The sequence below is a fragment of the Larimichthys crocea genome, chromosome XX (genome assembly GCF_000972845.2).
Source record: "Larimichthys crocea isolate SSNF chromosome XX, L_crocea_2.0, whole genome shotgun sequence".
Classification (NCBI taxonomy): domain Eukaryota; kingdom Metazoa; phylum Chordata; class Actinopteri; family Sciaenidae; genus Larimichthys; species Larimichthys crocea.
Window position 1 is genome coordinate 3,931,711 of NC_040030.1, and position 17,441 is coordinate 3,949,151.

Here is a 17,441-nt window from a genome sequence, read left to right on the forward strand (position 1 = left end):
CAGCCACGGAGGTTGCTGCTTTCTCGTGGACGGTGATTTCCGAAACTTTCTACCTTTGTACACCGGCTGTTTTCTCAAAGTGTCAAACTAAACTTAAATTTAGAGCTTCACCACAATATGTTTCAAAATCTAACGCACCTTTCCTTGAACTGTTACATCATTGTACAACTTTATTTTAATACATTTTTAAAATTTGAACAATTTTTATGAATAACTTTCTGACTTTACTCTAAAAATCTCTCCCCTCCCCGATACTCCATCACGGTAACACTCAGAGGAACGATTCAGTAGCTTTGTATTAAACGTTTTGCAGGTTATGGCACATTTCTTTTTATTTATTCTGTTGATATTTTATATGTATTTGACTTTTATATATTGTGGTCCAATCTGTGGTAACGGGGCGTGTTTCAGCGAACAAAGCAAATGGGAGAATTTTCAGAGTCGGCGCCAAACTATCGATGTACTTTATATATTCTGCTGGTCACACAGTTTCATTTTGTATTCCTGATGTATCTTGTATGTATTTTTTTTTTTTTCAATGAGCATGTGGATAAAACGGCTGTAAACTGCCACGGTGCTTCTTACCGAATGTATCTCTTTAATCAGTGCTACGAATAAAAGATGATTGACACATGAAACCGGCGTTCCCGTGTTTGAATTCCTGCGGCGGGCCGGGGGCGAGGCAGCGCGATGACAACCTGAACGGGGACCTGGCCAGAGCACACCTGTGTGGGCGGGGCCAGCAGCCCTGTGACCTCCAGCTGATGACAGGGAGGGCTATAGAGCTCTGTGTGTGTGTGTGTGTGTGTGTGTGTGTGTGTGTGTGTGTTTGTGTGCTACATATGCTTGGTGTGCATCTAGTCATTGGCGCTGGGACGAGGGGGTTAGTTATCAGGGTTTGTCTCCGTGGTAACCAGGTGTGATCTGCCACGTTGACGTACATATTTGGTGTGTGAGGGGGGAAAAACACAAATATGCGCTCCCAAAAATCAACGCCCATGTGTTTTCACGCCTCAGAAAACGACCTCAACATGTGTGTTTAAGTGTTTTTATTTACATTTACAAAATTACAGTAAAAAATAATACACACGACGTGATAAAAAACATTAAATTCTCATTAGAAATAGTAAAAAAATATATTCAAAAGAGCCTGTAGGTACAAAGAAACTGAAGAGGTGAAGGTTTGGCATGAATCTGTTTGGATGTGCTATGGAAACAGACTAAAAATGAGTTAAATAAAATAAAATGCCTCCGCTCTCACGCAGTCGTCTCAGACTCTGTTAGTCCCGTGCGGCCAGTTGCCCGTGTCGAACATGTGCGACATCAAATAGTCCTCGTACTGTCCGTCTATCAGCTTGGCGGCGTTGTTCCGGGCGAACCAGCAGTCCACGCTCTGAGTCCCGCTGTAGATCTTCCTGTTCTTCTGAACCACTGGCACCGATCGGTCCTTCACCTTCAGGATGGGCGAGGGTTTCGTGTCTCCTTGTGCAGGAAGCTCTGCCAGTCCTACTTCCTCATACAGGAACTGGCCTGAAAGTACAATCAGTCAGACGTTGTTTTAGTTTCAGAGTTCGACCCATAGAGTCTTTGAAGACCAGCCAGAAACTGTTGTCAAAAATGTGACCCTTGAATACAATGAACGTGTTTTCGGGACCTGGGTCTGGGTTCAGAGAGGACACACAGTTGCCCCTCTGGCTATGAGTCCGACTGTATCATGGTCTTTATCCAACTCTGTGGTACAGTGCCTTGTCCGTATTGGATGACCTTTTAAATTTGGGTTTGGAAACAGAAGATAACGTCAGATTTCCATGAAAGTTGCTGTGGATATTCAGGATCACGACGGGATGATTTCCTAATCTTTTTGGTGATGAACTGACCTTTTCTCTACAGCCACCCTCAATAAAGAAATAACAGATTTCCATGAGACTTCATGCTCCACAAGGGACAAAACCTTTTAACTTCAGACTCAAAATACAAATGCAACCCTCTACAACTCCATCAAAATTTAAATTCTGCTTTGTGCCGCGCATAGTAATTATACATATTTAGAATCATATAAACCAGAAAAAGGGTTAGGAGCAATACGCTCCTGGTTGGTTAGAAGTCGTGTGGAGAACGGACCAAAACAGCTTTGCAGCCGCGACGTGACGGAGACGTACCCGGTGGGGTTTTGCTGTAACGCTACCAAACGCACTCATATCTTAAGATAAACTTCCCTTTTCAGTCGCAATGGTTTATGACAAGAGACTACAAGCAAAAAAATTTGTTTTTTCATGCACCTGATTGAGATTTTTTGGCTTTTTTACTTCTTGTCTTCTTTCAGGCTAGTGGAAAGAAAAGATCTTAATGTTACAACACTTTGTCTATTTGCATCTGTAGCTCTTTCCTAAATTCACCAAATGGTCGTGATAGATCAGGCCTTATTTGCAAAATTAGAGAAAAGATACTCTAAAGTAGTAACTTACCTTGAAGGGTAACTTTGGTATGTTTCAACCTGGACCTTATATTTCAATGTTTTTGTGTCTAATGGGGACAAGAAGTTTGTCCAGTGTCCATTAGGTCCCACAAAAACCAAAGTTACCCCAAAGTTATGCCCTCATGATCAAGTGTTCGGTCCCACGCTAAAGTATTGTGTCATATAATGTTACTTCAGGCCTGCTAAGTGATAATAATGTTGGGATTTATCTGTTTCACCGCATCATTAAAGTTCATTAACACGTACCCAGCAGGCCGTGGCAGTTGTGCGACAGCCCCTTGCTGCGACCGATGTAGAAGCCCAGATGGTCCCTCTGGTACGGGGCTGGATTCTTGTACTGATGCAGCAGGATCACAAAGCTGATGTTTCCTCCGACCGCCACGGTCACGTTAGAGTTTCCCACGATGGAGACGGACAGAGCGCCGCTGTCCACCGTGACCGTGGAGTGGCACGGCAGCACCATTCTGTCCCGCCCGTCCAGGATGACCTTCTTTGGCGTCACCTCGATGTAGGCGCGTTTGGGATGATCCACCACGATGGTGATGGTGCTGAAGTAGGTACGCTGCTGTTTGTGGCTGCCCGGGGGAGCCGGGGCACCGATTAGTTTACCGTTCACCGTCACACCTGGAGACACACGACATGAATGACCCACGCAAAGCATCAGTCATGTGCATCTTTAGTGTTTTAGTTTAACAGCTTTATGAGTCTTACCTGAGTGTTTGTGGTCAGACACCAGCCGCAGGATGTGTCCAGGCTCACCGTTGATGTTGAAGCACACGGTCAGCTTACTGAGCGGGAACTCCACCACGAAGTGTGGATCTCCATCCGCTGACGGAGTTTAAAGGTTCAGAGATAGACAAGAGTTTGTTACACAGACTCGACAGTCGAAACCAGTGATAATAAGGCAGTTTTTATTTAATCGTATGCAAGAAGTAATTAAGTATGTAACATTTCTGACTCTTCGTTTATCTTATCTTTATCTTTTTGGTGTTATTTGAGGAAATTCTGCAGAAATCTATAATTTAAAGTTTGAAATTCAAACCAGAGGAATCAAACTTAATTGCATATTATTCTCCTGCTGTCTGCATTGTTGTTTATTGTGGTTTTCCATGTGTCAGACTTGATTTGTGTATTTTAGACACGGTTGCATGCTTCTTATGTCCGTGCTTCTGCTTTTTGCATGTTTCAGTCAGTGTCTAACAACGTTGTCCAAATTTCTATTAACATTAACATCCCTCATTTTATATTTTGGATGTCCTGAAAGGGTCCTTAATAATGTTTCTACTTACATTGATACAGATTTTTTACAAGGCTTATAGCAGATCTCAATAACTTTGTAATTTCAGTCATTTTATTCTGTTTTTAGTGTGACTTTGTAACAGATGAAAAATAGCCTCTAACTCCCAAATGTTTTATTAGTGTACACTGACCCTGTTAAATAAACTAACACATTTTATACAGTTAAATCAAACTTGTTTAATTTAATGACCACAGGCCGGAGTCTGAAGCGGGTCGCTGCAGGAAGGACTCAGCTTTTAATACGAGGAGCCGCGTGTCGTATCATATCGTTTATTATCTTAAATGAAATGTGACATTTTTATATTTTTTAAATACTCCAATACTGGTTGGTACCTGGTCAGAAATACGTGAAGTTCTGCTTTGTTAATTAGGACCTATGATGTGAGAGATTTTCAAAATACAGTAGTACAGTACAGTTCAGCTTTGAAATAGACAGAACCCTTCCATGGAGAGGAGACTGATTAAAGAAGCCCTGTAATGTTTCGTTATAGATCCTCGTAGATTTGAATCTAAAGAAACCTCAAAACTCAAAGCTGCAATCTCGGACATCTCTGTGAAGCCTGATGCCCGATCAGAAGCTGCAGTCTTTCATTTGGCGAAGACGTTTGATTTTCTGAGGATCGGATTCTCTATCAGGTAGTTTATATCTTTAGCCCGAGTCTCTTCAGGCTTGTGAGAACCAGCTCAGATGAATGGAAGAGTGATGAGATGAGAGGAGATGATAGAGCAACAGTAATGACGGGGTCATTAGCCCTCGCTAACTGCCTCTGATGGAGTCCCTCTCTTTACTGTAATGCATGCACAAACATACACTCCTCATCTCTTAACACTGTCCCATTCGCCTACAGTGTGTGTGTGTGAATGCAAACACGCACTTGCATGTTTAAAGTGCCACGTAGCGCTTGTGTTGGTATTTCAATTAGACCCCTGTGTGTTCTTTCCTCTTTGCAGGTCATGTTCAGAGGCATCCCTGAACCCCTCGCTGTCTGTGTGATCACTGCCGTCTGTCTGACTGACGAACATCCAAATTACAGGCCGCCCACGCAGGGAGTGTAGAGAGAGAGAGAGTCTACTGTACATTCCCCCGTCTTCCTCTCTTTCAAGTCTCCCTATGGAGCCTCATAACCACCGTGTACGCTTACGTCGTGTAGGCCATTACATGAAACTGTTTACACGAGGGAGAACATGGACTTACCTGATGTTTTGGAGATGGTGACGGACTTCTTGGCTGGTCTCCTCTCAACTTTTCCTACAAGGAAGAGAATATTTATGCACTTCAGAGAGTCAAAGGGTCGCCATTGTTTAAAGCTTCCTCTTAAAATCTTCCATGTGAGTGACATGAACTGTGGGCAGGTCTGTTATTAGTGTAATACACGGTGTCAGAGGGGACATGTGGCTTTTAGCTTCACAACAGTTCAAATAGTTTCCCAAGTAAACCCAGTAAAATGGGTCAGAAGCTGCTCACCTATCTCCCGCAACATAACCCACCTCCCTTTTATCTGTCCCTATGCTTAGAATCTCGCATATTTTTGCTACAATTTGGTCAATGTTTTGGCTAAATACATAGCAGTGTGTATTTAGTCTTATTTTCCATGGCTGTACACAGTTTTCATTTGATGCCACTTGAGCACATGGAAAGCTAAGCAACAATTGTTTTCTCCAAAATATAGCTCAATAAGCAGAAAGCTTGTCGCAGGGCCGTTTGTGCTCGTCATTGATGACCCAACGTTACCAAAAGTTGTATGTGACAATGAACCGTCAACCGTCCTAGCAGAAATACAAATCAGGTTGAATCCCATACCTTCCTTACATTAAATGCAAGGACTTTCCAGGTTCTTAAATTCAAGGATCCAACTTGGGCATAGTTTTAGACCCAAATCAAGATTAAATACTTTCTACAATTTGATCCCAGGTTCTGCCCCAACACCCTGTACAACCAAATCTAGAAGACACAACCTCACCAATCGTGTTTCTCATAGATGAAATCTGGCCGCCTTGTTTCCCGTTGGTTTTCTGTGGCTTTTCCTCCTCTGGGACACCTGGCAGCTCATTGGCAGTTGAGACTCCCTCACCGGCTGATGCTGGGGCCATGGTGGGCGCCGGGGCCATGGTGCCATCGGCCAGGACCTCTGGCTTCTCCACCACCAGGTTGGTGAGGGGAGTGAGGAAATGGTAGTTCAGAGACAGATTGGTGGCTTGTTGGGTGTGGCCTTCCCTCTCTTTGCTGGTTTGGCTGCGTAGGCGCGACCGTAACCCCTCCTTAACACTCAGGAAACCCCAGACTCGTTCCACAAAGTCATCCGCTATCACACCCAGAGCATTTCCTAATCCCTGTGCGACCGCTGACCCTGGAACCCTAGCTCCACCCGCCATTGCTGCTGTAGCTTTTTTCACGTGTTTCTCAGTCTCTATCTGTCGGTGTCGCAGAGGAACATCGGTCTCCAGGATGATGCTCTTGTCGTTGTTGCTGGCTGTAACCTGGACGTGGAGCGACTCTGTGCTTTGGTTGGTGAGCTTGCCGGCGATGACGATCTCGGAGCCGTTGAAGTAGTTGGTGAAGAGATGCTGAGTGACGTACCGGACGGAGTCCTCTGTGTAGTTGATCCTTATGTCAGACAGCAGAGGAGTTCCTATCTCATCGTAGAACCTAGACAAGAATGAGGAGATGGCTGACTGAAGACAGTTTGGACTGAGTTTTACGACCATCTTACTCGAGATGATGTGCAAAACCTTCAGGATTTTATACCAAAATTGTAAATTTGTCTCCAACAGTGAAGCCGTTTGAAAAGCTGTTCAGTGCAATGCCAACAAAAGTTGTCATGAACCTCCAGAGCATCGTAAATGTTGTTAATGTTACTTCTTATTGCTTATTTTTACACAGTATGCAAACTTAGAATCTGCCTCTTGATCACTAGGACGTCGCATTTGCTCAGGGGCAGTAGAAAAAGAAGGATTTCATCAAATGTCAAACAAACCACCTTCCGGCCATAAACCTGCTTGTCTAACCTCTCAAAACTACCGTCACCCCACTTCAGAGTTTGTGCACACATTCATAAAAAAGCGTGTATGCAAAGCAAAGATCCTGAGCTTGTTGTCACGCCGCAGTAAACCTCCTCACCTCTTAACCAGCGTGTTTGTTCAAGCAGGAACGAGGCCTATTATCTGCGGAGTCTATCTGTTAACCCTGCGTACACGCTCAGATGCTGGTTTCACAACACACACACATTCCTGCTCGGCTGAACAAACACCTTGTGTGACTGAGTGCGGAAGAAAGAGAGAGAGAGGAGAGGGTTGTGTGTTAAGGATAGAAAGAGGGAAAAAAAATGTCTGGGAGAGAAAGAGGGTGGCTGTTGTAGTCTGTGGCTGTCACATGTTGAAGTTGATTAAATAGGTCTGTTGTCAGCACCGTCACATTTGCGGTCTTCGTTCCCTCGTAGCTTGATGAGAGATGGAGGGACAGTGTCGGACGGGTAGAAGGGAGGGATTAAGGAAAGCTAATTGCTTAATAAGAGGCGGATTATACACATATGAAGGTGAAATCTTGCTACAATCTACAATGATTGCTTATTTTAAATTGATAATCGATGATATTGTCTCATAAAGGAGTCCTTAGTCTTTTCATTGCATGGTGTTTCAGTGTGTTCACTGCAAGTTGGAGACAAAATAAAATGATCTTGCATGAAATGTTTTGAAGCTACAAAGATTAACCAAGATAGATGTAATAATCCCCAATGTCAATATGGAGATTTCTTGATAGTCCGTCTTCTAGATGGACTACAGTCAGAAAATGGACTTCTGGCTTCAAGTTGAAATCCAAAATTAAGTATCTTGTTTCTGTTGTTGATATAAATGACTACATGACTATCGAGCCATATTTAGACCAATTTTAGTTCAGTTTCACACCCGTTTTCTTTCAGTCCAATGTAAGGACAGATTCAGACCAGTTGTAGACCAATGACTCAAGGGTCAGGCCAGATTTAAGATGGTTTAACAGCAATTTTATGTAAAGTTTATGTATTTTCCTGTTGGTTTGATGTGAAAAATCTCAACCAAACCAAAGCCTACTGGTGAGATGTGTCTGGGGTAAAAGAAAGAAAGTAAACATGGGAAGAAAGTCGTGAAGAAAGTTCACTAAATATCAACAAGGCAACGTACTTCCTGGCTAGCTGCTAGCGTCTGTTGGATTTCACTTATCCACATCCCATCCACAAAGTGCACTAAGCTATGGAAGCCATTTCGCCTCAAACCTATGGTGTGTGCTTGTAGATATAGATGTCATCCTCATACTCTAAAGGGTCTTGTGGTGCAAGTTATAATTGCTGTGTTCAGATCTGCCCAAATGAATCATGCCAAGGAGGAAATTGTACCAGAGTCAGATTCAAGCCAGTCTTAGGTCAGTCATATCTACGTAAGGCCAGTTTGAGACCAATTATGACCCAGTTTCCAATATAACAAGAAGCCTTCTTCATTTCTCGTCTTACTGGCCCATTGGGATTGGGTGTAGTTGCCAGAATCTTGAGTGTAGCCCATCTAGAAGTTGGGATAGTGAGCATTTTCCTGTTGACATCTGACATCTCTCTTACCCTTTGAGCATAGAGCTGGCGTCGGCGTCCTCGTTGATGCGTCTCATCATCCCGCAGTTTTCCAGAGCCATGCGCTCCAGCAGCCGGTAATCCACGTCATTCCCGATACCGATGGTGAAGATGCAGAACTTCTCCTGCACGGCTGAGCGAGTGTTCCCCAGGATTGCGGTGGACTGCATCTCTCCGACTGTCGGCCGTCCATCCGTCAGGAAAATAACGAGGGAGACGCTGTTCGGGCTGGTGTCGGGTCTCAAGAGGTAATCACGAAGCAGAGAGGAGCCGGTCTGGATGGCACCATCGATGTTTGTGCCTGTAGAGAAAGGACGCCATGACAGAGTTGCTTCTTATTGTCAACTGCAGATATATTAATCCAACAAACATCATGTTTATCTATCAAAATAGTGGAATTCTGACCTCCAGTGGTCGCCAGCGTAAAAATAAACTTCTTGGCGTCTCTGACAGTAAGTGGCGTCACTTCCACGAGACGATTCGGCTGCCAAACTTTGATCTTGTTGGAAAAGCTGATGATGTTAAAGCGGTCACCAGGTCGCAGGTCCCTCAGAATGGTGAACAGAGCATCTTTAGTCTGAGAAAGAAAGAGTGAGCGAAAGAAAAATGACAACAAACAAACAGAATGCTGAATGAACAACGTCATGGTGGAGCTATGCTCATTGTATTGTGACTCTAGAGCTGCAGTGGTTAGAAACAAAACACACATGCCATCAATCAGCCAGCGTCCAGCCCTTTGACCAGCACACACACACTCCACCCATGAAGCAATCCCAGGAGGGTGGTGTCAACAGTTTAGAAAATTGGTGTCAAAATGCGTAGTGAATTACCTGTGATGTCAAAAGGTTTGTCTATCCATCAACATTTTGGAAACTTTTTATAGCTTGACTTTAGTCATACATCTTTCAGAGTATCCAGTGGGTTTCAAATGGTTTCCATATGGCATTGTTATGTTTTTTCTTTCTCAATACACAGTAACTATGTAATCTTTGCATCCATCAGAAAGTTAACCATTTACTGGTGGAAAAGGGTTCCCTCCAAGAAAATATCGTTTCAGTCTGCCTTAGTTTGATTTTCTCTGTCAGAAATTTGTTTTGAATTAGTTTTGGCTGCTTGCTGATGATTCAGGGATATACCTTTTCAAATACTTAATCATACTTGATCCATTTTAGCTATGAAACTTGACTCCAGACACTTAAGATGTCAAGTATACCGTAAGGAAATATTCTATTCTGGCATGCCACGTATGGGGGGTTACACAGGGTCAAGCATATGTCCTGAAGTCACTGTAGAGATAATATTAAGTCTTAGATTGTTATTATTCTCCTTGAGATACAGATACATACAGCTGTATGTTTGTATTTAGGAAAGCAGGCACCTTTCTGATCATTACTATGATAACCAAGGTCAAAAGATGGGTTGTGTCACTTGACTCAACAGATAGGTACATAACATAGAAGCCTCACTTTCTCTCCACTGACCACTGATGAAATCAGTTAAAGTTGGATTGTTACTCAGCATTGGTCTCTCTTGCTGGCCTTCTACTTTGCATCCATGTAAGAAAATAGACAAACAAAAGCACGCCGACTCAGAAACGTCTTCACAATTAGCATCTCTGCAGCCCAAAGCGTGGGTGTAAGATATAATTTGATGCTGAGGGGTTTATAGATGTCTATATGAGCTGTATACAGCAGAGGTCAGAACCACAGATTGACCCACACTGAAACCCTCTATTGTGGAGCCACATCAAAACACACTTGTTGTTCTGTTCCTACAGCCCGCTGGGGGTTGGTGATGGGTGGGGGGATGGATCAAGGGGTCGAGGTTGCCGTTGTCTAGAAATTTCCATTACCCCATAGACACTGACCTTCCTCCCTCACAGCGCAGCCTTGTACTTTTCTTTCTAACTGAAAATCTGTTTTTCAGTTTTACTTCTCTTTTTCTGTTTCTGTACTCTCCGCTCATGGCAGCTGCAGGGATCAACTCAGAGTTTGGCCGAGGGGGATTATCGTGCTATTACAGATGGAGTAAAAAGGTCTGATATTGATATTCCAGTGTGGGAGTGAGGAGGTGGAGTGTCAGGTTTCTGATCCAATACAGCCATTGAGATTCTGTTTAAAAAACAGGGAAACCTGCTTTGCATGGGAAGCAAGATTATCAGATTTCCTCTGACACACTCAGGAAAAGTAAGAATGAGGTGACCGGTACTTCTTTTAGGTAAGGCATTGATGTGAAAATACAACAAACTTATCTGCCTAAATCCCAAATAGATTTTGCAGCAGATGAACGTGTCCGTCAGACTGGTGCAGTTCAGGGTACAGTATAAACCTTCACAAATTAAGCAGTGGGAACAAATCAACAGGAAGTGATAAATCCAAATTTAAAGGACCGCACCTTTAGTTTTATCAGCCTAGTAACCACTACCGGCATACACTTCAAATTAATCACCTGTTTGCTCATTTTTGTATTAGTTTGGAGCTAAGAGGGCCAAGACGGTGACGGCCAAAACCAACCAAACTTTGAGCTTTACAATGGCTCCTCACAAACCTATGGGTGATGCCAGAGAGACTACGTCCATGTTTGATACAGTCTATGGTTTCAGTCCATCAGAGGCTTTACATAGTTAATACATTATAGTGAAACATACAATAGAGGCTTTACATAGTTAATACATTATAGTGAAACATACAATGTACCCACAGTTTTTTGGGTGGAATTTTTAACTTTTGAGTTACAGATAACGAACAGTTTCTGGTATTTTTTCATGTTTTATTTGTTTATAACAATCCTAAAAGCCAAAGTCTCTCAAAGAGACATTTGATTTAATCCATCACAATAAGATTTGACAAAGTCATCTCAACTGAACATCTGCTTTTTAACCCCATATTACTCCCTTTATTTGCAGATGGAGTTTTGCTCAGAACCCCCAACCATTGATGAAGACCTCTAGATGCAGTAGAAACGTCTGTAAAAACCTGGTAAGTGGACATTTATCAAGAACCTCCATGCACAACTTTCTTAGTGATGCAGTAAAAAGCAGCTCTTATCTTAAAAACCGCTCTGACATCTGACACTTGGGATTAAATGCAACAAATCTCTAATGAGCTCAAAAGATCATCTGCACAGGAAGCATCTAAATCTTAAACTTGGAGCAAAACTCTAACTTTGACAACAGATATGTGTAAAAAAACATCTTTTGTTCCGACAATTTAAGTGATCTGAAACTAGTAACTGCTTTAAAGGGAGGCTGTCAGGGAACTCTTAACCTATAAACCCATGATGTAGCAAGTAAACAAGATTTTCAGGAAGTGATGTGTAAAAATACCCAATCTGTGCTCACAGACTGCATTTGATGTCACCTCACAGGATATTTAGATTATCAAACAATTGGTAACACATTCCTGCAGCTTTAACATCACAACAGTATTTTAGATATCCGTTGATTGTGCCCCTTTACCTGTCTGATCTTAGTCCCCAGCATGGAGGCGCTGGTGTCGATCACAAACACCACGTTCTTGGGCACAACAGGCAGGTCTTTGGGGGCAAAGTAGTGGACGAAATGTCCATTTAAAACCTGGGAAAAGAACAGGCGGTGAGATCGGTTGCAGTAGTTGTGTGCGAACGTCAAAAACTTTGTGTGGTTCTGAAGACAGACAGAAGATTTGGCAGCGGCGTGGTTGTGGTGGCAGGAAACCAGAGAAACGAATGACTAACAGGTGGGTGGATGAGTGTGTGTGTGTTCAGTTGGGATGGGAAATTGGAGTGCACACAGAAAAAATGAGAACTATTTTTATGCTCTCTCACAGTCTGCTTTGCTGTTTTTTTTTATCAATACTGTTGCTCATGTTTGTGTTTATTATGCACGTCAGAGTTGATCACCTGAATGTCTCCGATGCCCATGTCTCTCTGCACGTCGTAGCGGATCACAAAGTCTCCCAGGACGCCGCTGGTGGTGATCTTAGCCTGTTGGACGATGTTGGGGCTGAAGGTGATCTTGCAGACGTTCTTTTCATTCTTGATCACAGTGGTCACGGGAGGCTCGAGCTTGGCTGACGCACAAAGACAAAGGAGTGTGTTTGCATTACTGGCTCCAGTAAAAAACCTTAAAATCAACGTGACCGTGACCTTTAAACGGTGGCTAAAGTAATAAAGTACATGTGCAAACCTGGTGTCTTGGGTGCATTAGACCCAGCTGCACTGTTGGCAGCAGCCGTGCTCTTTCCGTTGCGAAGCGGCAGCACCTCGAGGTTCGTGATGGTTGAGTGGTCGACGATGGTGACGTCCAGGCTCAGGCGGCTGACAAGCTGCAAAGGTCGCAGACTGGTCATGTGTTCGTAGTATCCAAGCCGCCGCTGAAGAAGCTCCTCATAGGTCAGCAGGAAGATGGCCCGGTTCCGGCCCGGGATGCTGGCCGCCATCCTGAACACTTCCACCTCCGGCTCAGGACTTAAGAGGGGAGGAGCGGGGTGGAGACAGTGTGAGAAAAGGTCGCTTCCATCCCAGTGGTGATAAAGTTAACCACTGTAATCCAGTTGTGATTGAATGGGAAGACTATGACGTTAATGTCAGTTCTACAACGTAGTTTAGGATTATGTCATGTGGGTGGCGTTCAAATTATTCAAGTTTACATGTTGGTTCTCATTTGTTTCAACTGGAACAAGTGACACCACGTACCATGATGTTTTCCTAAAAGTAAACAAGTAGCAGACAGACAGGAAGCCAGAAAGTATTGAGAGGTGACACATTGCTAGTTTTGGTCTTTTCACAAGATTTATTGACTGTTGGATAAAGACTAGATTGATCTCTACTTTAAGTGCCTTTTTCCTAAAACTGGCAAACCATGTTTTCATCTTCCTTGATTGGGAAGCAACAACCTTACGTGCAAACAATTGAATTTTTGTAATCGACGATTCTCTCTACATCTCTATAATCTTTAGATTTATTCTAATAGTAAAGGCTTTGTTTGTTGGAAAACATGTTTATGACCACTAGATGGTACTAAAGTCCAAAAATATTCAAATCCCACACATACAGTCGTGGCTATAACTTAGTTCTTATCGTTTTTTTTAGTTTTAATTTTCTATTTTCCATGCAACCATTGACTTCTGTGCTACGAACATTATATACGATGAGGAATGTTGGTATCAAAAGTCTCTATAGTGTGATTTGGGAACTGTTTGTAGAGATTTAAGATCGGTTGATTAATGGTTGTATATTGATTCCTGACGGTGACTGATCAGGTTTATTATCAGCTAATTGTACTCAGTTTATAACGGTAGTATGCTGTAAATGTTTGCCTTACTTCTTATTGTGCTTCGCATTGAACTAACTGTTGTTTGATAGAAATTCAAACATTGAAGACTCGTCTTTGCTTTGTTTAGTTAACTGAACTAAATTCAAAAGAGTAGCAGCTGTAAACATAAAAACACTTAAAATACAGACGAGTAAAGAGAAGAGGTGGAGTGAAAGAGGTGGAGCGCTGATCCGAACAGTCCAAGTGGTGATTTCATGAATATGGAAGTCCTGCCTCTGTCTAATCTCACATCTTCCACTTCTATCCTTCCCTTCCTTCCCTTCCTCCTCTGCTCCGTCCTTCACAACGGAGCCATTGAATCACCAAATCTCAACTCAAGGAAATGTCATTTTTTCGCATGACAGCTGATGTCACTTCTTCCATATGTCACTTTTTATATGACAATCCTTCGACTCTCTGGAGGAATGATCTTATCCAGACTTCACTCTGCACACACACACACATGCATGCATGCATAGAGAGAACACACACTCACTCTTTGTGGCCGCCCAGTTGTGGTAAAAGAGGTTTTAGTGGGGATATTATCAAATCTCTGTTTGCAAAATAGGAACATTAGAGGTTGTGAGCGCTGCTGTGTAATTAGGAGGAGACGTCAGACCATAGGAGTGACCACACACACACTCCCGGGTTTCTCTTACCTTGCATCACCTGACTCTTTGTTCTTGGGTTTGCCGTTCTCCTGTTTGACCCTCTTCTCCTTCGGCCTGACCTCGCTCTGGTAGACACGCCCTCCGATGATCCTGGTTCACAGGGTCAAAAGGTGGGAGGATTAGAGCGGCGCTCATGTTCAGGACCACCTACTGTCGATTGTTGTTTTTTTTTCTCAGACAAAAGGCCAAATTTGTTGGACAAAATCCTGTCGTTGCCTGTTTATGGGTGACAGTCCATGCACATGAATGAACTCTGCTCACTGTGTGTGCGTGTGTGTGTGTTAACGGCAGTATAAAAGTTTTCTTGCCAACATCTCCATGGAAACAGACGCATCATAAATCCTTCCAGCTTTTAAATCCTGTTTCTTTCATAAAATCCCTTCAGAAAATGTACAAATCTGCTTAGATTGACCCGTTTCTGAGGTCAGACTGGGCGTGGTGATTGACAGGACGATGTTATTAGTTGGTGGTTTGGTTCTTAAAAAATAAATCTTGAGGTAAGTTTGGTGCTAAATGTTCCGCTGATAAGATATTTTAGTTTATATGAGACTTCCAAAAGACGTCTGGATTCATCACTCGATCTCTGATTTCCATTTTAATGATAAAGTATTCAGTAATTACTTATTTGAACTTGTCAAACCCGACTGATAACAACAATTACTGGTTATACTGACATGAATTAGAATGAGCATCTGAATGGGAACCCAGTAGTAGTTGAAGAGCAACCTGGAGGTCAGGCCTCTTCTAGGAAAGTTTCCTTTCACCTCCTTCAAATGAAACAATCCAAGAAGGCAAGATTTCTCCGTTGGTCAACACTAAAGCCAAAGCCAGTGATGAAGGGTCACGGGTGGACAATGCTTCTTTTCAAGGGGTTGCAAGCTAAAAGGGTTGGGGATTACTATTGTGGAAGATTGTATCTTCACTGTCCAGTGAAAACGTGTTTCTTTGGTTTCAACAGGAGTTTACATTTTACAATCAAGGCAGTAAACTAGAATACAAAGTTTCCAGATGACACTATACACCCTTAAAAGTAAAAGTTCTAGTCAGAGCCTAAAGTTCTTCTGTTATGGTGACGACACTGGGGAACCTTTTAACCATCAGTGCTTCAAAGAACCAGTTGCTACAAAGGAAAGAACCAGTAATCAGTACACCAAAGAACTTTTTAAAAAGAAAAAAATAAGATTATTAAACATAAAAAAGGTTCTTCAAGTATCAAAGGTGCTGTGATTGAGGCGTAAAGGTTCCCCAAAGAACTTTAAATTAAAAACAAAAGGGGTTCTAAAGTATAAAAATCTCCTTTAAGAACTTTTTAAGAACCAGTTTTTCTTTGAGTCTGAGTAACTTCCATCCTCATCATGTTTTGGTCGTGTACCAGGTGACCTGCGCGCCTCTTACATGGTGAAGTTGGAGACGTAGGCGTTAGCGGGGATCTGAAACTGGAAGACGCCCTCAGTGGCGGCGGAGTGCCGGTTGAGCATGGCGCAGTACACCGCTGTGAAGGCGTAACGGGAGATGATGGTGGTCTTGATGGAGAGTTCCTGGATGTGAGGTTTAGTCTCCTGCAAAAACACACCACACAAAAACATCACTTGGATGTTTGTTCCTACGCAGCTCTGCTCCAAGTTCTGTCTGATTAGCCAAATATCTCATTGCATGGAAACCGGAATTCAACATAGTTACAACAACCAAACTGAAGCAGATGATTTCGTTCCCGTGAGCTGAGATCCAGCGTATTACAGATATATTCTGGCACATCTGCGCGCTTGGCGGACCTCCTGTGCGTCACGCCCAAAGAGCGCAAGTTTAGGATGACAAAATATGCTTTAAATAGGTCATGCATTCTAGGTCACTGACAAAAAGAAGAGTTATTTAAATGTTTTTAAAATGTTTTCTTAACGCCAGGGAGGTCAGCTCACCAAAAACTCCTAAAATCCGACAGATTAAAGAGTGTAAATATTTATCCGATGTGCCAAAAGACGCACAGGCTATAAAACAACTTCAGATTTGCTTTTCATTAAAATTGTATTTTGAATTTTGGACATTTGGATTCAAACTCAACACACACCTCTAAATTTAAGGATAAATATCCAAAGTATCTCCAGTAAACATGACTTTACCTTGGTTAGCATAGTTTTCACCTGCCGTGGGACTCTGCGTGGCGCCTGTGTGTACAAAAAAAAAAGGAGTCACAGAAGGAAATCCAAACCAGAATTCATCCCACAACACCTTTGAAAAGATCTTACAATGTCTAAGTCAAAGTCTGCCAACTCGGCATCATTTCCAAACTGGGATTCCTCCAGTTGCCCCAGTCCACCGGGACTGAAACATATGATGAGTAGAGTCAGCAGCAGCATCATCTCAGCAGCAGTCCTTCTCCGGTTCAACTCAAACAGATAACTGGGACATAATTTTCCAGCGCGCAGCGTCTCTGTCTGTCCAACATCAAGTGTGACCGGACAGAGGAGTGACACGATGCGCGCAGCAGAGAAGGGAAAAGTAACGCCCACCCAGCTGGAGGAGAGGGATGCAGTCAGTGTTTTCAGGATGAGGCAGTTAGAGCTGCTGCTGCTGCTGATGCCTTCAGGGAATGTCGGGTTTTTTTTGTAATCATGGGTTGACCCTAAAAAAAATACAAATTTGAGGTACTTTTATACAAGTTTATACCTTTAATCCACATCCCAGAGGATAATATTGGACCTTTTTACTCCACTAGTTTTCTTTCATGTCCTACTTCTTACTAGAAATAAAACTTTCTTGGATTTGCTGGAAAAAAAATCATCACAAAGCTGAAAACTTGATCTTATAGACCATGATTCAACCTTAAACATCTATAAAACATACAATAACATACGTACTTTTACTTAGTAGGGTTTTTAATGCAGTATATTTACTTGTGGTGTAGTATTAGTACTGAGTACTTTTCCCACCTCTGTCTGTTGGAGCCAAGTGGCAACCTGCAGTTCTTCTAACGTCCACTTGAGGCTGCCTCCAGAAGTGAGTCAGTCTCCATAAGTCCCCATGTTTCACAGCAGAAATAAACATGTTTACAGCCTGGTACAAAAAACAGTTTTGGTCTCTGTAGCTAATTTCCCCGTTCATGACAACTGTAC

The 17,441-nt window shown here is 42.7% G+C and overlaps 1 protein-coding gene across 1 annotated transcript; it reads right to left on the reverse strand.

The window, feature by feature from the left end:
* Positions 1–537: 537 nt before the first annotated feature.
* Positions 538–16,887, reverse strand: itih5 (inter-alpha-trypsin inhibitor heavy chain 5). Its single transcript, XM_010729517.3, has 14 exons — positions 16,575–16,887; positions 16,449–16,493; positions 15,727–15,890; positions 14,320–14,421; positions 12,533–12,813; positions 12,247–12,416; positions 11,825–11,941; positions 8,773–8,944; positions 8,359–8,668; positions 5,737–6,422; positions 4,971–5,024; positions 3,188–3,304; positions 2,723–3,100; positions 538–1,530 (listed from the first exon to the last, which is right to left on the reverse strand). The coding sequence occupies exons 1-14, from the start codon at positions 16,686–16,688 to the stop codon at positions 1,271–1,273; spliced, it is 2,970 nt and encodes a 989-aa protein (XP_010727819.3). The 5' UTR covers positions 16,689–16,887; the 3' UTR covers positions 538–1,270.
* Between the last annotated feature and the right edge of the window lie 554 nt (positions 16,888–17,441).